General features: G+C 38.6%; 5 protein-coding genes across 5 annotated transcripts; all 5 read right to left on the reverse strand.

The window, feature by feature from the left end:
- Window positions 1-430: 430 nt before the first annotated feature.
- Window positions 431-3,696, reverse strand: LOC146364030 (uncharacterized). Its single transcript, XM_084916025.1, has one exon. The coding sequence runs from the start codon at window positions 3,619-3,621 to the stop codon at window positions 1,501-1,503; it is 2,121 nt and encodes a 706-aa protein (XP_084772151.1). The 5' UTR covers window positions 3,622-3,696; the 3' UTR covers window positions 431-1,500.
- Window positions 3,697-4,788: 1,092 nt separating this feature from the next.
- On the reverse strand, window positions 4,789-8,574 carry LOC146364031 (uncharacterized). The gene has a single exon (XM_084915946.1). The coding sequence runs from the start codon at window positions 7,977-7,979 to the stop codon at window positions 5,859-5,861; it is 2,121 nt and encodes a 706-aa protein (XP_084772072.1). The 5' UTR covers window positions 7,980-8,574; the 3' UTR covers window positions 4,789-5,858.
- A 572-nt stretch (window positions 8,575-9,146) lies between these two features.
- Window positions 9,147-12,981, reverse strand: LOC146364032 (uncharacterized). The gene has a single exon (XM_084915874.1). It carries the CDS (start codon window positions 12,335-12,337, stop codon window positions 10,217-10,219), a length of 2,121 nt encoding a protein of 706 aa, XP_084772000.1. The 5' UTR covers window positions 12,338-12,981; the 3' UTR covers window positions 9,147-10,216.
- Window positions 12,982-13,504: 523 nt separating this feature from the next.
- LOC146364033 (uncharacterized) lies at window positions 13,505-16,726 on the reverse strand. Its single transcript, XM_084915889.1, has one exon. It carries the CDS (start codon window positions 16,693-16,695, stop codon window positions 14,575-14,577), a length of 2,121 nt encoding a protein of 706 aa, XP_084772015.1. The 5' UTR covers window positions 16,696-16,726; the 3' UTR covers window positions 13,505-14,574.
- A 1,136-nt stretch (window positions 16,727-17,862) lies between these two features.
- LOC146364034 (uncharacterized) lies at window positions 17,863-21,084 on the reverse strand. The gene has a single exon (XM_084915882.1). It carries the CDS (start codon window positions 21,051-21,053, stop codon window positions 18,933-18,935), a length of 2,121 nt encoding a protein of 706 aa, XP_084772008.1. The 5' UTR covers window positions 21,054-21,084; the 3' UTR covers window positions 17,863-18,932.
- Window positions 21,085-22,235: the final 1,151 nt, after the last annotated feature.

Here is a 22,235-nt window from a genome sequence, read left to right on the forward strand (position 1 = left end):
CACCGCAATACAGATACAACTAATACTGGCGAACATCACAAAAGGTACAAGTACTTATTCTGCAGAAAAACTTTCACCATTTGTGCTTAAGAGTATATGAATTTATATGACTACTGCTTATGTTGAAGATTAAGCTCAGTTTTAATATTTCATGTCATTTTATAATGATCATAGCGTATGCAGAGATGACACATATTTTTCCATTTTAATATTCAGCTGAGCATGAATGGAATGTCAGAGTGGTGTCTGACAGTATATATGTATCTTATTATAATGAACATAGTGTATATATGTATGAATGTTTGATTCAAAGATAAGATTAGACATTTAAAATAAATTAATAACAAACAAAAATCTAGCAGGTTGAGCACTGTGTGAACCAGGAAACATTCAAGCAGATGAAAAATATATTAAATGAAAATACTGAGCTCATCGTTGATCAGCTTGGATTGTGTAGATCACAAATCTTTTGGTGTGAATCTTTTTTTATTTAATTTTTATAATATCCATCGTGACTCTCTTTTTCATCAGTGGAACTCTGTCCCAGTCTGCTCCACCACCGGGAGATTCTCCGCTGTCCACGATGTCTTCACTGTCAGGGTAAATACAAGGATTAGCTACCGAACATGTGCTTTTCCTCAATGTCTGACTGCGAATGACTGAAAATGTGTTTACTTTAAAAAATGAAATATGTATTTGGCCACAGTAACTAAAGGTTCGCTAACTAAAAACTAACTAAAATGTAGCTTTAAAAATAGCTGAGAAAAGCCTATTTTAATAACCTCACTCCACTTCCTGCCACTGTACAAAAATGAAGCCAAAATTCCCTTTTCATGGGGACTGCCATCACTTTGTATTTTTGAAGCCAGTGTGTGCGTAGTAGTGAATAAAAGCAGATCAAAAGTACTCAAATACAACCACTTGTACACATCAAAAGAAAAACTCAGTTCACATCAATTTTATTTGTGCCAATTTTAAACCTTTATTATATTATAATATATAATATAATATTGCAAGGTAACATCCCTACAATATTATATTATAATATATAATATAATATTGCAAGGTAACATCCCTACAATAACGCAGAGAAAACCCAACAATCCGAAGATCCCCTATGAGCAAGCACTTGGCGACAGTGGGAAGGAAAAACTCCCTTTTAACAGGAAGACACCTTCAGTAGAACCAGGCTCAGTGAGGGGCGGCCATCTACCGCGACCGGTTGGGGGTGATGAAGCGACATAGATGAAATGCATGTCACTTCCTCACACATGCAGAGATGTCCTTATTGTCTTACATTTATGATGTTATAGCAAATACAGCCTCTCCTGGGTTACGGATGTAATATACCCTCAGGATGGGCGGGTATTAAATTTTTTTTCTAATATTGTCTCTTTGTGATTTATTTTGACTTTGGAAACAAAGAAATAGATCTTTTTTAACCAGCTTAAAAGCTGATTATTTCTTTGGAGTCAGTGTGAGAACTGGTAGGAGGATTTTTTAGATTTGTTCGGGTTTGGCTGAAGGCCGGCGCTTGAGTATTTTTGTACCAGGATTGTATACTCTACGTAGAGTTGACTGGGAAATAAGTACAGGTGGATGGGGATGAAACATTTCTTCTTCTGCCTTGGGAGTAACAGTGGACTTGAGGTTGAGTGAGCTCCTAGACTCAGACTGCTTCTTTGAGTTGTCTACAGTTTTAGACCGGGCCCTAGTGGAAATAGGAGGTAGCAGGCCATGCACTGCTTTTAGCTTACTGTCATATGTGGTAAGCTTGTTACCCATTTTACCCTTAAGGTCTCTAACTTCTTTCTGTTGTTCTTTCAGCTCATTGTCGTCTTTGGATGGAAAGTATTCCGTATTGCTCAGGTCAAATCTCACCTTTTTCCGGGCTATTTGTTCATCCCCATCCTTTCTTTGCTGCTCTGGGGAGGCTTTTTTCTCGACTTGCACAGTGTGGCCGAGCGTGTCATAAAGTCCCTTCAGCTGTTGCAGCAGATCGTCATTTTCTTTTTTCTGTACTGCATTCTTTTGTCGTTGAATGCCAATGTCAGTTTCCAGTTCTTCTATTACTTGCTCAAGCTTAAATACTGCGTGTTTGGACTTTGTCAGAGCTTTCTCAACCTCTTCTTTGTCCTCCACAGTTTGCGTCAACTTTGACTTCACTGTGAAGAGGTTGTCATTTGCAGAGCTAAGCTGTTTCTCGTGTTCTTTCTTTTGTTCTGCCTGCTGCAGTTTGATAATGTCCAGCTCAGTCTTTACAGCATTATAGCTGGTCTTAGCATTGGCAAGGTCTACGTTTGTCTCTTGGAGTTCTTGAGCCTTTTCTTTGATTTTATTCTGAAGTGTCTTTATAGTGTCTCTAGCTGTATAGAGTTCGTTCTCAATGCAGAACTTTGTCTCAGAAAGGAGCACTTTATCAGACCTAAGATTTTCACTTCTCTTTATCTCCAGTTCCAGATCGTTTTCTGCTTTGCTAAGAGCAGTTTTCAGACGGGCTATGTTATTTTCTTGGGATGAAATTTTCTTCCCAGATTCCTGCGTCTCATTTTCAAATTTAATTATTTGCTTAGTTTTAACCTTAAGGCATTTTTCCAGGCGGTCGATAGTAAAACGTTGCCTTGCCAGCTCCTTTATCTGACTTTCAGATTCCAGGACTTTGGCTTTTAACTCTTTCCTCAACGTTATGTTGTTACATTCCTTCTCCCTAAGACATACTTTCAGTTCATCATTTTTCTTTGTCAGTTTGTTTTTCTCGTCTATTGCCCAGCGCTTTCCCGCTTTATACTCCTCATTTTGTCTTTGACACTTTTTAAGTTCAGCCTGTAGTTTCTCTTTTTCTTCTTCCACACTTTTAACTTTCTGTTGACGGCAGTACACCTCCCCAGGTAGTGTAAGAAGCTCGTCTATCCTTCTTTCAAGGAAGTCATTACGATGAATGTACTTCTCATTGTTCTGAATCTCAGTCTGAAGCTGCTCATTTTGTTTCTGCAGTTCTTTAACATTTTCATTTTTTTCCTCAGTCGTCTTGCTTAGCTTCATCTTGAGTTCTTGGTTTTCCTGCTCATTTTGGATTTTAAGGACAACCAGAGATTCCACCTCCTTTTCTTTCTTGTCCCGCATCGTTTTTTCAGTGGCACACTTATTTTCAAGGTGTTTGATTGCCTTACGAAGAGCCCGAATTTTTGCCTCATATTTGTTTGTGAGATCTACATTCTGTGACTCTGCGGACCTTAGCTGGGATTTGGTTTCCAGCAAAACATTTTCCATTTTTTCCATCTTTTCATCTTTGGATTCCTCTGTCATCTTAGCAACCAGTTCCTGTTCTTCTTTCAAAGATGCCTCAAGACTTGAAATCTTAGAATTCTTTTCATCGATTTCCTCAAGCTGAAGCTTTTCAGCTTGTTTGTACTTTTGTATTTCATTTCTGAGCACCTGCATTTCTTTGGACTCCTCTTTCATCTTTGCAACCAGTCCCTGCTCTTTTTTCAAAGATGCCTCAAGACTTGAAATCCTACAATTCTTTTCTTGGATTTCCTCAAGCTGAAGTTTTTCAGCTTGTTTGTAATTTTCTATCTCATTTCTGAGCATCTGCATATCAAAGTAGCTTAGGGAAGTCATTTCGAAATGAATGTATTTAGTTTAGTTTATACGACCTGTTATTCTGTGTTTGAAAAATGATCTACTCAATGAGACGACAAAGTGTTCGCAAGTGGAAACTGAAACCCCACTTACTTCAGAACTATAGCGATCTATGGGTTCAAGGTATGTACTTGGGGGATATTTATAGGATCTGACTCCGCCCCCAGAACTGTCTTCAAAGGAGTTCAAGTGACGTTATCGCCGAACGTCGTGACATTCAAAGGACAGTCTATTATGATGTCATTTTGTTCCAGAATGGGTTACATTTGAATTTGTGTCTTTGCAAGTTTGATCAGCTTGCATTGCGATTTTTTTTTTAGCAGACTTTAGCGATCCTTCTACTTGGCCTGTCTTCAAGTTTAAGGTATCTGTCGTTTCCCACCGTATCCCGCCCGGATCGATCCATTTATGTACGAGCCCATCCGCCCCCGGATCCGTTCATCGGGGCTCATCGCTGCTGTTGTAGTCACTTGTCCGGAGCTAACAACAGCTGTTGAGCTGACTATTAAGCTAACATTATGCCCGCTAGTGTTAGGTTCACGTGTCCTACAAGTCACACTTTTTCTGTGATAAACAGTTGAATTAAATTCTTACAGCGTATGAGAGGCTACTAGCGTCAAAACATTAGCAATAGGTGACAATAACGAGTGCTGGAGGATTTATTTAGTTATTTATTTAGACCCATTTCTTCAGTATAAGAAGCCATACTATCAGAACACCGCAATACAGATACAACTAATACTGGCGAACATCACAAAAGGTACAAGTACTTATTCTGCAGAAAAACTTTCACCATTTGTGCTTAAGAGTATATGAATTTATATGACTACTGCTTATGTTGAAGATTAAGCTCAGTTTTAATATTTCATGTCATTTTATAATGATCATAGCGTATGCAGAGATGACACATATTTTTCCATTTTAATATTCAGCTGAGCATGAATGGAATGTCAGAGTGGTGTCTGACAGTATATATGTATCTTATTATAATGAACATAGTGTATATATGTATGAATGTTTGATTCAAAGATAAGATTAGACATTTAAAATAAATTAATAACAAACAAAAATCTAGCAGGTTGAGCACTGTGTGAACCAGGAAACATTCAAGCAGATGAAAAATATATTAAATGAAAATACTGAGCTCATCGTTGATCAGCTTGGATTGTGTAGATCACAAATCTTTTGGTGTGAATCTTTTTTTATTTAATTTTTATAATATCCATCGTGACTCTCTTTTTCATCAGTGGAACTCTGTCCCAGTCTGCTCCACCACCGGGAGATTCTCCGCTGTCCACGATGTCTTCACTGTCAGGGTAAATACAAGGATTAGCTACCGAACATGTGCTTTTCCTCAATGTCTGACTGCGAATGACTGAAAATGTGTTTACTTTAAAAAATGAAATATGTATTTGGCCACAGTAACTAAAGGTTCGCTAACTAAAAACTAACTAAAATGTAGCTTTAAAAATAGCTGAGAAAAGCCTATTTTAATAACCTCACTCCACTTCCTGCCACTGTACAAAAATGAAGCCAAAATTCCCTTTTCATGGGGACTGCCATCACTTTGTATTTTTGAAGCCAGTGTGTGCGTAGTAGTGAATAAAAGCAGATCAAAAGTACTCAAATACAACCACTTGTACACATCAAAAGAAAAACTCAGTTCACATCAATTTTATTTGTGCCAATTTTAAACCTTTATTATATTATAATATATAATATAATATTGCAAGGTAACATCCCTACAATATTATATTATAATATATAATATAATATTGCAAGGTAACATCCCTACAATAACGCAGAGAAAACCCAACAATCCGAAGATCCCCTATGAGCAAGCACTTGGCGACAGTGGGAAGGAAAAACTCCCTTTTAACAGGAAGACACCTTCAGTAGAACCAGGCTCAGTGAGGGGCGGCCATCTACCGCGACCGGTTGGGGGTGATGAAGCGACATAGATGAAATGCATGTCACTTCCTCACACATGCAGAGATGTCCTTATTGTCTTACATTTATGATGTTATAGCAAATACAGCCTCTCCTGGGTTACGGATGTAATATACCCTCAGGATGGGCGGGTATTAAATTTTTTTTCTAATATTGTCTCTTTGTGATTTATTTTGACTTTGGAAACAAAGAAATAGATCTTTTTTAACCAGCTTAAAAGCTGATTATTTCTTTGGAGTCAGTGTGAGAACTGGTAGGAGGATTTTTTAGATTTGTTCGGGTTTGGCTGAAGGCCGGCGCTTGAGTATTTTTGTACCAGGATTGTATACTCTACGTAGAGTTGACTGGGAAATAAGTACAGGTGGATGGGGATGAAACATTTCTTCTTCTGCCTTGGGAGTAACAGTGGACTTGAGGTTGAGTGAGCTCCTAGACTCAGACTGCTTCTTTGAGTTGTCTACAGTTTTAGACCGGGCCCTAGTGGAAATAGGAGGTAGCAGGCCATGCACTGCTTTTAGCTTACTGTCATATGTGGTAAGCTTGTTACCCATTTTACCCTTAAGGTCTCTAACTTCTTTCTGTTGTTCTTTCAGCTCATTGTCGTCTTTGGATGGAAAGTATTCCGTATTGCTCAGGTCAAATCTCACCTTTTTCCGGGCTATTTGTTCATCCCCATCCTTTCTTTGCTGCTCTGGGGAGGCTTTTTTCTCGACTTGCACAGTGTGGCCGAGCGTGTCATAAAGTCCCTTCAGCTGTTGCAGCAGATCGTCATTTTCTTTTTTCTGTACTGCATTCTTTTGTCGTTGAATGCCAATGTCAGTTTCCAGTTCTTCTATTACTTGCTCAAGCTTAAATACTGCGTGTTTGGACTTTGTCAGAGCTTTCTCAACCTCTTCTTTGTCCTCCACAGTTTGCGTCAACTTTGACTTCACTGTGAAGAGGTTGTCATTTGCAGAGCTAAGCTGTTTCTCGTGTTCTTTCTTTTGTTCTGCCTGCTGCAGTTTGATAATGTCCAGCTCAGTCTTTACAGCATTATAGCTGGTCTTAGCATTGGCAAGGTCTACGTTTGTCTCTTGGAGTTCTTGAGCCTTTTCTTTGATTTTATTCTGAAGTGTCTTTATAGTGTCTCTAGCTGTATAGAGTTCGTTCTCAATGCAGAACTTTGTCTCAGAAAGGAGCACTTTATCAGACCTAAGATTTTCACTTCTCTTTATCTCCAGTTCCAGATCGTTTTCTGCTTTGCTAAGAGCAGTTTTCAGACGGGCTATGTTATTTTCTTGGGATGAAATTTTCTTCCCAGATTCCTGCGTCTCATTTTCAAATTTAATTATTTGCTTAGTTTTAACCTTAAGGCATTTTTCCAGGCGGTCGATAGTAAAACGTTGCCTTGCCAGCTCCTTTATCTGACTTTCAGATTCCAGGACTTTGGCTTTTAACTCTTTCCTCAACGTTATGTTGTTACATTCCTTCTCCCTAAGACATACTTTCAGTTCATCATTTTTCTTTGTCAGTTTGTTTTTCTCGTCTATTGCCCAGCGCTTTCCCGCTTTATACTCCTCATTTTGTCTTTGACACTTTTTAAGTTCAGCCTGTAGTTTCTCTTTTTCTTCTTCCACACTTTTAACTTTCTGTTGACGGCAGTACACCTCCCCAGGTAGTGTAAGAAGCTCGTCTATCCTTCTTTCAAGGAAGTCATTACGATGAATGTACTTCTCATTGTTCTGAATCTCAGTCTGAAGCTGCTCATTTTGTTTCTGCAGTTCTTTAACATTTTCATTTTTTTCCTCAGTCGTCTTGCTTAGCTTCATCTTGAGTTCTTGGTTTTCCTGCTCATTTTGGATTTTAAGGACAACCAGAGATTCCACCTCCTTTTCTTTCTTGTCCCGCATCGTTTTTTCAGTGGCACACTTATTTTCAAGGTGTTTGATTGCCTTACGAAGAGCCCGAATTTTTGCCTCATATTTGTTTGTGAGATCTACATTCTGTGACTCTGCGGACCTTAGCTGGGATTTGGTTTCCAGCAAAACATTTTCCATTTTTTCCATCTTTTCATCTTTGGATTCCTCTGTCATCTTAGCAACCAGTTCCTGTTCTTCTTTCAAAGATGCCTCAAGACTTGAAATCTTAGAATTCTTTTCATCGATTTCCTCAAGCTGAAGCTTTTCAGCTTGTTTGTACTTTTGTATTTCATTTCTGAGCACCTGCATTTCTTTGGACTCGTCTTTCATCTTTGCAACCAGTCCCTGCTCTTTTTTCAAAGATGCCTCAAGACTTGAAATCCTACAATTCTTTTCTTGGATTTCCTCAAGCTGAAGTTTTTCAGCTTGTTTGTAATTTTCTATCTCATTTCTGAGCATCTGCATATCAAAGTAGCTTAGGGAAGTCATTTCGAAATGAATGTATTTAGTTTAGTTTATACGACCTGTTATTCTGTGTTTGAAAAATGATCTACTCAATGAGACGACAAAGTGTTCGCAAGTGGAAACTGAAACCCTACTTACTTCAGAACTATAGCGATCTATGGGTTCAAGGTATGTACTTGGGGGATATTTATAGGATCTGACTCCGCCCCCAGAACTGTCTTCAAAGGAGTTCAAGTGACGTTATCGCCGAACGTCGTGACATTCAAAGGACAGTCTATTATGATGTCATTTTGTTCCAGAATGGGTTACATTTGAATTTGTGTCTTTGCAAGTTTGATCAGCTTGCATTGCGATTTTTTTTTTAGCAGACTTTAGCGATCCTTCTACTTGGCCTGTCTTCAAGTTTAAGGTATCTGTCGTTTCCCACCGTATCCCGCCCGGATCGATCCATTTATGTACGAGCCCATCCGCCCCCGGATCCGTTCATCGGGGCTCATCGCTGCTGTTGTAGTCACTTGTCCGGAGCTAACAACAGCTGTTGAGCTGACTATTAAGCTAACATTATGCCCGCTAGTGTTAGGTTCACGTGTCCTACAAGTCACACTTTTTCTGTGATAAACAGTTGAATTAAATTCTTACAGCGTATGAGAGGCTACTAGCGTCAAAACATTAGCAATAGGTGACAATAACGAGTGCTGGAGGATTTATTTAGTTATTTATTTAGACCCATTTCTTCAGTATAAGAAGCCATACTATCAGAACACCGCAATACAGATACAACTAATACTGGCGAACATCACAAAAGGTACAAGTACTTATTCTGCAGAAAAACTTTCACCATTTGTGCTTAAGAGTATATGAATTTATATGACTACTGCTTATGTTGAAGATTAAGCTCAGTTTTAATATTTCATGTCATTCTATAATGATCATAGCGTATGCAGAGATGACACATATTTTTCCATTTTAATATTCAGCTGAGCATGAATGGAATGTCAGAGTGGTGTCTGACAGTATATATGTATCTTATTATAATGAACATAGTGTATATATGTATGAATGTTTGATTCAAAGATAAGATTAGACATTTAAAATAAATTAATAACAAACAAAAATCTAGCAGGTTGAGCACTGTGTGAACCAGGAAACATTCAAGCAGATGAAAAATATATTAAATGAAAATACTGAGCTCATCGTTGATCAGCTTGGATTGTGTAGATCACAAATCTTTTGGTGTGAATCTTTTTTTATTTAATTTTTATAATATCCATCGTGACTCTCTTTTTCATCAGTGGAACTCTGTCCCAGTCTGCTCCACCACCGGGAGATTCTCCGCTGTCCACGATGTCTTCACTGTCAGGGTAAATACAAGGATTAGCTACCGAACATGTGCTTTTCCTCAATGTCTGACTGCGAATGACTGAAAATGTGTTTACTTTAAAAAATGAAATATGTATTTGGCCACAGTAACTAAAGGTTCGCTAACTAAAAACTAACTAAAATGTAGCTTTAAAAATAGCTGAGAAAAGCCTATTTTAATAACCTCACTCCACTTCCTGCCACTGTACAAAAATGAAGCCAAAATTCCCTTTTCATGGGGACTGCCATCACTTTGTATTTTTGAAGCCAGTGTGTGCGTAGTAGTGAATAAAAGCAGATCAAAAGTACTCAAATACAACCACTTGTACACATCAAAAGAAAAACTCAGTTCACATCAATTTTATTTGTGCCAATTTTAAACCTTTATTATATTATAATATATAATATAATATTGCAAGGTAACATCCCTACAATATTATATTATAATATATAATATAATATTGCAAGGTAACATCCCTACAATAACGCAGAGAAAACCCAACAATCCGAAGATCCCCTATGAGCAAGCACTTGGCGACAGTGGGAAGGAAAAACTCCCTTTTAACAGGAAGACACCTTCAGTAGAACCAGGCTCAGTGAGGGGCGGCCATCTACCGCGACCGGTTGGGGGTGATGAAGCGACATAGATGAAATGCATGTCACTTCCTCACACATGCAGAGATGTCCTTATTGTCTTACATTTATGATGTTATAGCAAATACAGCCTCTCCTGGGTTACGGATGTAATATACCCTCAGGATGGGCGGGTATTAAATTTTTTTTCTAATATTGTCTCTTTGTGATTTATTTTGACTTTGGAAACAAAGAAATAGATCTTTTTTAACCAGCTTAAAAGCTGATTATTTCTTTGGAGTCAGTGTGAGAACTGGTAGGAGGATTTTTTAGATTTGTTCGGGTTTGGCTGAAGGCCGGCGCTTGAGTATTTTTGTACCAGGATTGTATACTCTACGTAGAGTTGACTGGGAAATAAGTACAGGTGGATGGGGATGAAACATTTCTTCTTCTGCCTTGGGAGTAACAGTGGACTTGAGGTTGAGTGAGCTCCTAGACTCAGACTGCTTCTTTGAGTTGTCTACAGTTTTAGACCGGGCCCTAGTGGAAATAGGAGGTAGCAGGCCATGCACTGCTTTTAGCTTACTGTCATATGTGGTAAGCTTGTTACCCATTTTACCCTTAAGGTCTCTAACTTCTTTCTGTTGTTCTTTCAGCTCATTGTCGTCTTTGGATGGAAAGTATTCCGTATTGCTCAGGTCAAATCTCACCTTTTTCCGGGCTATTTGTTCATCCCCATCCTTTCTTTGCTGCTCTGGGGAGGCTTTTTTCTCGACTTGCACAGTGTGGCCGAGCGTGTCATAAAGTCCCTTCAGCTGTTGCAGCAGATCGTCATTTTCTTTTGTCTGTACTGCATTCTTTTGTCGTTGAATGCCAATGTCAGTTTCCAGTTCTTCTATTACTTGCTCAAGCTTAAATACTGCGTGTTTGGACTTTGTCAGAGCTTTCTCAACCTCTTCTTTGTCCTCCACAGTTTGCGTCAACTTTGACTTCACTGTGAAGAGGTTGTCATTTGCAGAGCTAAGCTGTTTCTCGTGTTCTTTCTTTTGTTCTGCCTGCTGCAGTTTGATAATGTCCAGCTCAGTCTTTACAGCATTATAGCTGGTCTTAGCATTGGCAAGGTCTACGTTTGTCTCTTGGAGTTCTTGAGCCTTTTCTTTGATTTTATTCTGAAGTGTCTTTATAGTGTCTCTAGCTGTATAGAGTTCGTTCTCAATGCAGAACTTTGTCTCAGAAAGGAGCACTTTATCAGACCTAAGATTTTCACTTCTCTTTATCTCCAGTTCCAGATCGTTTTCTGCTTTGCTAAGAGCAGTTTTCAGACGGGCTATGTTATTTTCTTGGGATGAAATTTTCTTCCCAGATTCCTGCGTCTCATTTTCAAATTTAATTATTTGCTTAGTTTTAACCTTAAGGCATTTTTCCAGGCGGTCGATAGTAAAACGTTGCCTTGCCAGCTCCTTTATCTGACTTTCAGATTCCAGGACTTTGGCTTTTAACTCTTTCCTCAACGTTATGTTGTTACATTCCTTCTCCCTAAGACATACTTTCAGTTCATCATTTTTCTTTGTCAGTTTGTTTTTCTCGTCTATTGCCCAGCGCTTTCCCGCTTTATACTCCTCATTTTGTCTTTGACACTTTTTAAGTTCAGCCTGTAGTTTCTCTTTTTCTTCTTCCACACTTTTAACTTTCTGTTGACGGCAGTACACCTCCCCAGGTAGTGTAAGAAGCTCGTCTATCCTTCTTTCAAGGAAGTCATTACGATGAATGTACTTCTCATTGTTCTGAATCTCAGTCTGAAGCTGCTCATTTTGTTTCTGCAGTTCTTTAACATTTTCATTTTTTTCCTCAGTCGTCTTGCTTAGCTTCATCTTGAGTTCTTGGTTTTCCTGCTCATTTTGGATTTTAAGGACAACCAGAGATTCCACCTCCTTTTCTTTCTTGTCCCGCATCGTTTTTTCAGTGGCACACTTATTTTCAAGGTGTTTGATTGCCTTACGAAGAGCCCGAATTTTTGCCTCATATTTGTTTGTGAGATCTACATTCTGTGACTCTGCGGACCTTAGCTGGGATTTGGTTTCCAGCAAAACATTTTCCATTTTTTCCATCTTTTCATCTTTGGATTCCTCTGTCATCTTAGCAACCAGTTCCTGTTCTTCTTTCAAAGATGCCTCAAGACTTGAAATCTTAGAATTCTTTTCATCGATTTCCTCAAGCTGAAGCTTTTCAGCTTGTTTGTACTTTTGTATTTCATTTCTGAGCACCTGCATTTCTTTGGACTCGTCTTTCATCTTTGCAACCAGTCCCTGCTCTTTTTTCAAAGATGCCTCAAGACTTGAAATCCTACAATTCTTTTCTTGGATTTCCTCAAGCTGAAGTTTTTCAGCTTGTTTGTAATTTTCTATCTCATTTCTGAGCATCTGCATATCAAAGTAGCTTAGGGAAGTCATTTCGAAATGAATGTATTTAGTTTAGTTTATACGACCTGTTATTCTGTGTTTGAAAAATGATCTACTCAATGAGACGACAAAGTGTTCGCAAGTGGAAACTGAAACCCTACTTACTTCAGAACTATAGCGATCTATGGGTTCAAGGTATGTACTTGGGGGATATTTATAGGATCTGACTCCGCCCCCAGAACTGTCTTCAAAGGAGTTCAAGTGACGTTATCGCCGAACGTCGTGACATTCAAAGGACAGTCTATTATGATGTCATTTTGTTCCAGAATGGGTTACATTTGAATTTGTGTCTTTGCAAGTTTGATCAGCTTGCATTGCGATTTTTTTTTTAGCAGACTTTAGCGATCCTTCTACTTGGCCTGTCTTCAAGTTTAAGGTATCTGTCGTTTCCCACCGTATCCCGCCCGGATCGATCCATTTATGTACGAGCCCATCCGCCCCCGGATCCGTTCATCGGGGCTCATCGCTGCTGTTGTAGTCACTTGTCCGGAGCTAACAACAGCTGTTGAGCTGACTATTAAGCTAACATTATGCCCGCTAGTGTTAGGTTCACGTGTCCTACAAGTCACACTTTTTCTGTGATAAACAGTTGAATTAAATTCTTACAGCGTATGAGAGGCTACCAGCGTCAAAACATTAGCAATAGGTGACAATAACGAGTGCTGGAGGATTTATTTAGTTATTTATTTAGACCCATTTCTTCAGTATAAGAAGCCATACTATCAGAACACCGCAATACAGATACAACTAATACTGGCGAACATCACAAAAGGTACAAGTACTTATTCTGCAGAAAAACTTTCACCATTTGTGCTTAAGAGTATATGAATTTATATGACTACTGCTTATGTTGAAGATTAAGCTCAGTTTTAATATTTCATGTCATTCTATAATGATCATAGCGTATGCAGAGATGACACATATTTTTCCATTTTAATATTCAGCTGAGCATGAATGGAATGTCAGAGTGGTGTCTGACAGTATATATGTATCTTATTATAATGAACATAGTGTATATATGTATGAATGTTTGATTCAAAGATAAGATTAGACATTTAAAATAAATTAATAACAAACAAAAATCTAGCAGGTTGAGCACTGTGTGAACCAGGAAACATTCAAGCAGATGAAAAATATATTAAATGAAAATACTGAGCTCATCGTTGATCAGCTTGGATTGTGTAGATCACAAATCTTTTGGTGTGAATCTTTTTTTATTTAATTTTTATAATATCCATCGTGACTCTCTTTTTCATCAGTGGAACTCTGTCCCAGTCTGCTCCACCACCGGGAGATTCTCCGCTGTCCACGATGTCTTCACTGTCAGGGTAAATACAAGGATTAGCTACCGAACATGTGCTTTTCCTCAATGTCTGACTGCGAATGACTGAAAATGTGTTTACTTTAAAAAATGAAATATGTATTTGGCCACAGTAACTAAAGGTTCGCTAACTAAAAACTAACTAAAATGTAGCTTTAAAAATAGCTGAGAAAAGCCTATTTTAATAACCTCACTCCACTTCCTGCCACTGTACAAAAATGAAGCCAAAATTCCCTTTTCATGGGGACTGCCATCACTTTGTATTTTTGAAGCCAGTGTGTGCGTAGTAGTGAATAAAAGCAGATCAAAAGTACTCAAATACAACCACTTGTACACATCAAAAGAAAAACTCAGTTCACATCAATTTTATTTGTGCCAATTTTAAACCTTTATTATATTATAATATATAATATAATATTGCAAGGTAACATCCCTACAATATTATATTATAATATATAATATAATATTGCAAGGTAACATCCCTACAATAACGCAGAGAAAACCCAACAATCCGAAGATCCCCTATGAGCAAGCACTTGGCGACAGTGGGAAGGAAAAACTCCCTTTTAACAGGAAGACACCTTCAGTAGAACCAGGCTCAGTGAGGGGCGGCCATCTACCGCGACCGGTTGGGGGTGATGAAGCGACATAGATGAAATGCATGTCACTTCCTCACACATGCAGAGATGTCCTTATTGTCTTACATTTATGATGTTATAGCAAATACAGCCTCTCCTGGGTTACGGATGTAATATACCCTCAGGATGGGCGGGTATTAAATTTTTTTTCTAATATTGTCTCTTTGTGATTTATTTTGACTTTGGAAACAAAGAAATAGATCTTTTTTAACCAGCTTAAAAGCTGATTATTTCTTTGGAGTCAGTGTGAGAACTGGTAGGAGGATTTTTTAGATTTGTTCGGGTTTGGCTGAAGGCCGGCGCTTGAGTATTTTTGTACCAGGATTGTATACTCTACGTAGAGTTGACTGGGAAATAAGTACAGGTGGATGGGGATGAAACATTTCTTCTTCTGCCTTGGGAGTAACAGTGGACTTGAGGTTGAGTGAGCTCCTAGACTCAGACTGCTTCTTTGAGTTGTCTACAGTTTTAGACCGGGCCCTAGTGGAAATAGGAGGTAGCAGGCCATGCACTGCTTTTAGCTTACTGTCATATGTGGTAAGCTTGTTACCCATTTTACCCTTAAGGTCTCTAACTTCTTTCTGTTGTTCTTTCAGCTCATTGTCGTCTTTGGATGGAAAGTATTCCGTATTGCTCAGGTCAAATCTCACCTTTTTCCGGGCTATTTGTTCATCCCCATCCTTTCTTTGCTGCTCTGGGGAGGCTTTTTTCTCGACTTGCACAGTGTGGCCGAGCGTGTCATAAAGTCCCTTCAGCTGTTGCAGCAGATCGTCATTTTCTTTTGTCTGTACTGCATTCTTTTGTCGTTGAATGCCAATGTCAGTTTCCAGTTCTTCTATTACTTGCTCAAGCTTAAATACTGCGTGTTTGGACTTTGTCAGAGCTTTCTCAACCTCTTCTTTGTCCTCCACAGTTTGCGTCAACTTTGACTTCACTGTGAAGAGGTTGTCATTTGCAGAGCTAAGCTGTTTCTCGTGTTCTTTCTTTTGTTCTGCCTGCTGCAGTTTGATAATGTCCAGCTCAGTCTTTACAGCATTATAGCTGGTCTTAGCATTGGCAAGGTCTACGTTTGTCTCTTGGAGTTCTTGAGCCTTTTCTTTGATTTTATTCTGAAGTGTCTTTATAGTGTCTCTAGCTGTATAGAGTTCGTTCTCAATGCAGAACTTTGTCTCAGAAAGGAGCACTTTATCAGACCTAAGATTTTCACTTCTCTTTATCTCCAGTTCCAGATCGTTTTCTGCTTTGCTAAGAGCAGTTTTCAGACGGGCTATGTTATTTTCTTGGGATGAAATTTTCTTCCCAGATTCCTGCGTCTCATTTTCAAATTTAATTATTTGCTTAGTTTTAACCTTAAGGCATTTTTCCAGGCGGTCGATAGTAAAACGTTGCCTTGCCAGCTCCTTTATCTGACTTTCAGATTCCAGGACTTTGGCTTTTAACTCTTTCCTCAACGTTATGTTGTTACATTCCTTCTCCCTAAGACATACTTTCAGTTCATCATTTTTCTTTGTCAGTTTGTTTTTCTCGTCTATTGCCCAGCGCTTTCCCGCTTTATACTCCTCATTTTGTCTTTGACACTTTTTAAGTTCAGCCTGTAGTTTCTCTTTTTCTTCTTCCACACTTTTAACTTTCTGTTGACGGCAGTACACCTCCCCAGGTAGTGTAAGAAGCTCGTCTATCCTTCTTTCAAGGAAGTCATTACGATGAATGTACTTCTCATTGTTCTGAATCTCAGTCTGAAGCTGCTCATTTTGTTTCTGCAGTTCTTTAACATTTTCATTTTTTTCCTCAGTCGTCTTGCTTAGCTTCATCTTGAGTTCTTGGTTTTCCTGCTCATTTTGGATTTTAAGGACAACCAGAGATTCCACCTCCTTTTCTTTCTTGTCCCGCATCGTTTTTTCAGTGGCACACTTATTTTCAAGGTGTTTGATTGCCTTACGAAGAGCCCGAATTTTTGCCTCATATTTGTTTGTGAGATCTACATTCTGTGACTCTGCGGACCTTAGCTGGGATTTGGTTTCCAGCAAAACATTTTCCATTTTTTCCATCTTTTCATCTTTGGATTCCTCTGTCATCTTAGCAACCAGTTCCTGTTCTTCTTTCAAAGATGCCTCAAGACTTGAAATCTTAGAATTCTTTTCATCGATTTCCTCAAGCTGAAGCTTTTCAGCTTGTTTGTACTTTTGTATTTCATTTCTGAGCACCTGCATTTCTTTGGACTCGTCTTTCATCTTTGCAACCAGTCCCTGCTCTTTTTTCAAAGATGCCTCAAGACTTGAAATCCTACAATTCTTTTCTTGGATTTCCTCAAGCTGAAGTTTTTCAGCTTGTTTGTAATTTTCTATCTCATTTCTGAGCATCTGCATATCAAAGTAGCTTAGGGAAGTCATTTCGAAATGAATGTATTTAGTTTAGTTTATACCACCTGTTATTCTGTGTTTGAAAAATGATCTACTCAATGAGACGACAAAGTGTTCGCAAGTGGAAACTGAAACCCTACTTACTTCAGAACTATAGCGATCTATGGGTTCAAGGTATGTACTTGGGGGATATTTATAGGATCTGACTCCGCCCCCAGAACTGTCTTCAAAGGAGTTCAAGTGACGTTATCGCCGAACGTCGTGACATTCAAAGGACAGTCTATTATGATGTCATTTTGTTCCAGAATGGGTTACATTTGAATTTGTGTCTTTGCAAGTTTGATCAGCTTGCATTGCGATTTTTTTTTTAGCAGACTTTAGCGATCCTTCTACTTGGCCTGTCTTCAAGTTTAAGGTATCTGTCGTTTCCCACCGTATCCCGCCCGGATCGATCCATTTATGTACGAGCCCATCCGCCCCCGGATCCGTTCATCGGGGCTCATCGCTGCTGTTGTAGTCACTTGTCCGGAGCTAACAACAGCTGTTGAGCTGACTATTAAGCTAACATTATGCCCGCTAGTGTTAGGTTCACGTGTCCTACAAGTCACACTTTTTCTGTGATAAACAGTTGAATTAAATTCTTACAGCGTATGAGAGGCTACTAGCGGCAAAACATTAGCAATAGGTGACAATAACGAGTGCTGGAGGATTTATTTAGTTATTTATTTAGACCCATTTCTTCAGTATAAGAAGCCATACTATCAGAACACCGCAATACAGATACAACTAATACTGGCGAACATCACAAAAGGTACAAGTACTTATTCTGCAGAAAAACTTTCACCATTTGTGCTTAAGAGTATATGAATTTATATGACTACTGCTTATGTTGAAGATTAAGCTCAGTTTTAATATTTCATGTCATTTTATAATGATCATAGCGTATGCAGAGATGACACATATTTTTCCATTTTAATATTCAGCTGAGCATGAATGGAATGTCAGAGTGGTGTCTGACAGTATATATGTATCTTATTATAATGAACATAGTGTATATATGTATGAATGTTTGATTCAAAGATAAGATTAGACATTTAAAATAAATTAATAACAAACAAAAATCTAGCAGGTTGAGCACTGTGTGAACCAGGAAACATTCAAGCAGATGAAAAATATATTAAATGAAAATACTGAGCTCATCGTTGATCAGCTTGGATTGTGTAGATCACAAATCTTTTGGTGTGAATCTTTTTTTATTTAATTTTTATAATATCCATCGTGACTCTCTTTTTCATCAGTGGAACTCTGTCCCAGTCTGCTCCACCACCGGGAGATTCTCCGCTGTCCACGATGTCTTCACTGTCAGGGTAAATACAAGGATTAGCTACCGAACATGTGCTTTTCCTCAATGTCTGACTGCGAATGACTGAAAATGTGTTTACTTTAAAAAATGAAATATGTATTTGGCCACAGTAACTAAAGGTTCGCTAACTAAAAACTAACTAAAATGTAGCTTTAAAAATAGCTGAGAAAAGCCTATTTTAATAACCTCACTCCACTTCCTGCCACTGTACAAAAATGAAGCCAAAATTCCCTTTTCATGGGGACTGCCATCACTTTGTATTTTTGAAGCCAGTGTGTGCGTAGTAGTGAATAAAAGCAGATCAAAAGTACTCAAATACAACCACTTGTACACATCAAAAGAAAAACTCAGTTCACATCAATTTTATTTGTGCCAATTTTAAACCTTTATTATATTATAATATATAATATAATATTGCAAGGTAACATCCCTACAATATTATATTATAATATATAATATAATATTGCAAGGTAACATCCCTACAATAACGCAGAGAAAACCCAACAATCCGAAGATCCCCTATGAGCAAGCACTTGGCGACAGTGGGAAGGAAAAACTCCCTTTTAACAGGAAGACACCTTCAGTAGAACCAGGCTCAGTGAGGGGCGGCCATCTACCGCGACCGGTTGGGGGTGATGAAGCGACATAGATGAAATGCATGTCACTTCCTCACACATGCAGAGATGTCCTTATTGTCTTACATTTATGATGTTATAGCAAATACAGCCTCTCCTGGGTTACGGATGTAATATACCCTCAGGATGGGCGGGTATTAAATTTTTTTTCTAATATTGTCTCTTTGTGATTTATTTTGACTTTGGAAACAAAGAAATAGATCTTTTTTAACCAGCTTAAAAGCTGATTATTTCTTTGGAGTCAGTGTGAGAACTGGTAGGAGGATTTTTTAGATTTGTTCGGGTTTGGCTGAAGGCCGGCGCTTGAGTATTTTTGTACCAGGATTGTATACTCTACGTAGAGTTGACTGGGAAATAAGTACAGGTGGATGGGGATGAAACATTTCTTCTTCTGCCTTGGGAGTAACAGTGGACTTGAGGTTGAGTGAGCTCCTAGACTCAGACTGCTTCTTTGAGTTGTCTACAGTTTTAGACCGGGCCCTAGTGGAAATAGGAGGTAGCAGGCCATGCACTGCTTTTAGCTTACTGTCATATGTGGTAAGCTTGTTACCCATTTTACCCTTAAGGTCTCTAACTTCTTTCTGTTGTTCTTTCAGCTCATTGTCGTCTTTGGATGGAAAGTATTCCGTATTGCTCAGGTCAAATCTCACCTTTTTCCGGGCTATTTGTTCATCCCCATCCTTTCTTTGCTGCTCTGGGGAGGCTTTTTTCTCGACTTGCACAGTGTGGCCGAGCGTGTCATAAAGTCCCTTCAGCTGTTGCAGCAGATCGTCATTTTCTTTTGTCTGTACTGCATTCTTTTGTCGTTGAATGCCAATGTCAGTTTCCAGTTCTTCTATTACTTGCTCAAGCTTAAATACTGCGTGTTTGGACTTTGTCAGAGCTTTCTCAACCTCTTCTTTGTCCTCCACAGTTTGCGTCAACTTTGACTTCACTGTGAAGAGGTTGTCATTTGCAGAGCTAAGCTGTTTCTCGTGTTCTTTCTTTTGTTCTGCCTGCTGCAGTTTGATAATGTCCAGCTCAGTCTTTACAGCATTATAGCTGGTCTTAGCATTGGCAAGGTCTACGTTTGTCTCTTGGAGTTCTTGAGCCTTTTCTTTGATTTTATTCTGAAGTGTCTTTATAGTGTCTCTAGCTGTATAGAGTTCGTTCTCAATGCAGAACTTTGTCTCAGAAAGGAGCACTTTATCAGACCTAAGATTTTCACTTCTCTTTATCTCCAGTTCCAGATCGTTTTCTGCTTTGCTAAGAGCAGTTTTCAGACGGGCTATGTTATTTTCTTGGGATGAAATTTTCTTCCCAGATTCCTGCGTCTCATTTTCAAATTTAATTATTTGCTTAGTTTTAACCTTAAGGCATTTTTCCAGGCGGTCGATAGTAAAACGTTGCCTTGCCAGCTCCTTTATCTGACTTTCAGATTCCAGGACTTTGGCTTTTAACTCTTTCCTCAACGTTATGTTGTTACATTCCTTCTCCCTAAGACATACTTTCAGTTCATCATTTTTCTTTGTCAGTTTGTTTTTCTCGTCTATTGCCCAGCGCTTTCCCGCTTTATACTCCTCATTTTGTCTTTGACACTTTTTAAGTTCAGCCTGTAGTTTCTCTTTTTCTTCTTCCACACTTTTAACTTTCTGTTGACGGCAGTACACCTCCCCAGGTAGTGTAAGAAGCTCGTCTATCCTTCTTTCAAGGAAGTCATTACGATGAATGTACTTCTCATTGTTCTGAATCTCAGTCTGAAGCTGCTCATTTTGTTTCTGCAGTTCTTTAACATTTTCATTTTTTTCCTCAGTCGTCTTGCTTAGCTTCATCTTGAGTTCTTGGTTTTCCTGCTCATTTTGGATTTTAAGGACAACCAGAGATTCCACCTCCTTTTCTTTCTTGTCCCGCATCGTTTTTTCAGTGGCACACTTATTTTCAAGGTGTTTGATTGCCTTACGAAGAGCCCGAATTTTTGCCTCATATTTGTTTGTGAGATCTACATTCTGTGACTCTGCGGACCTTAGCTGGGATTTGGTTTCCAGCAAAACATTTTCCATTTTTTCCATCTTTTCATCTTTGGATTCCTCTGTCATCTTAGCAACCAGTTCCTGTTCTTCTTTCAAAGATGCCTCAAGACTTGAAATCTTAGAATTCTTTTCATCGATTTCCTCAAGCTGAAGCTTTTCAGCTTGTTTGTACTTTTGTATTTCATTTCTGAGCACCTGCATTTCTTTGGACTCGTCTTTCATCTTTGCAACCAGTCCCTGCTCTTTTTTCAAAGATGCCTCAAGACTTGAAATCCTACAATTCTTTTCTTGGATTTCCTCAAGCTGAAGTTTTTCAGCTTGTTTGTAATTTTCTATCTCATTTCTGAGCATCTGCATATCAAAGTAGCTTAGGGAAGTCATTTCGAAATGAATGTATTTAGTTTAGTTTATACCACCTGTTATTCTGTGTTTGAAAAATGATCTACTCAATGAGACGACAAAGTGTTCGCAAGTGGAAACTGAAACCCTACTTACTTCAGAACTATAGCGATCTATGGGTTCAAGGTATGTACTTGGGGGATATTTATAGGATCTGACTCCGCCCCCAGAACTGTCTTCAAAGGAGTTCAAGTGACGTTATCGCCGAACGTCGTGACATTCAAAGGACAGTCTATTATGATGTCATTTTGTTCCAGAATGGGTTACATTTGAATTTGTGTCTTTGCAAGTTTGATCAGCTTGCATTGCGATTTTTTTTTTAGCAGACTTTAGCGATCCTTCTACTTGGCCTGTCTTCAAGTTTAAGGTATCTGTCGTTTCCCACCGTATCCCGCCCGGATCGATCCATTTATGTACGAGCCCATCCGCCCCCGGATCCGTTCATCGGGGCTCATCGCTGCTGTTGTAGTCACTTGTCCGGAGCTAACAACAGCTGTTGAGCTGACTATTAAGCTAACATTATGCCCGCTAGTGTTAGGTTCACGTGTCCTACAAGTCACACTTTTTCTGTGATAAACAGTTGAATTAAATTCTTACAGCGTATGAGAGGCTACCAGCGTCAAAACATTAGCAATAGGTGACAATAACGAGTGCTGGAGGATTTATTTAGTTATTTATTTAGACCCATTTCTTCAGTATAAGAAGCCATACTATCAGAACACCGCAATACAGATACAACTAATACTGGCGAACATCACAAAAGGTACAAGTACTTATTCTGCAGAAAAACTTTCACCATTTGTGCTTAAGAGTATATGAATTTATATGACTACTGCTTATGTTGAAGATTAAGCTCAGTTTTAATATTTCATGTCATTCTATAATGATCATAGCGTATGCAGAGATGACACATATTTTTCCATTTTAATATTCAGCTGAGCATGAATGGAATGTCAGAGTGGTGTCTGACAGTATATATGTATCTTATTATAATGAACATAGTGTATATATGTATGAATGTTTGATTCAAAGATAAGATTAGACATTTAAAATAAATTAATAACAAACAAAAATCTAGCAGGTTGAGCACTGTGTGAACCAGGAAACATTCAAGCAGATGAAAAATATATTAAATGAAAATACTGAGCTTATCGTTGATCAGCT

This window comes from Perissodus microlepis, chromosome 20 (assembly GCF_051167445.1).
Source record: "Perissodus microlepis isolate ML-2025 ecotype Zambia chromosome 20, ASM5116744v1, whole genome shotgun sequence".
Lineage (NCBI taxonomy): Eukaryota > Metazoa > Chordata > Actinopteri > Cichliformes > Cichlidae > Perissodus > Perissodus microlepis.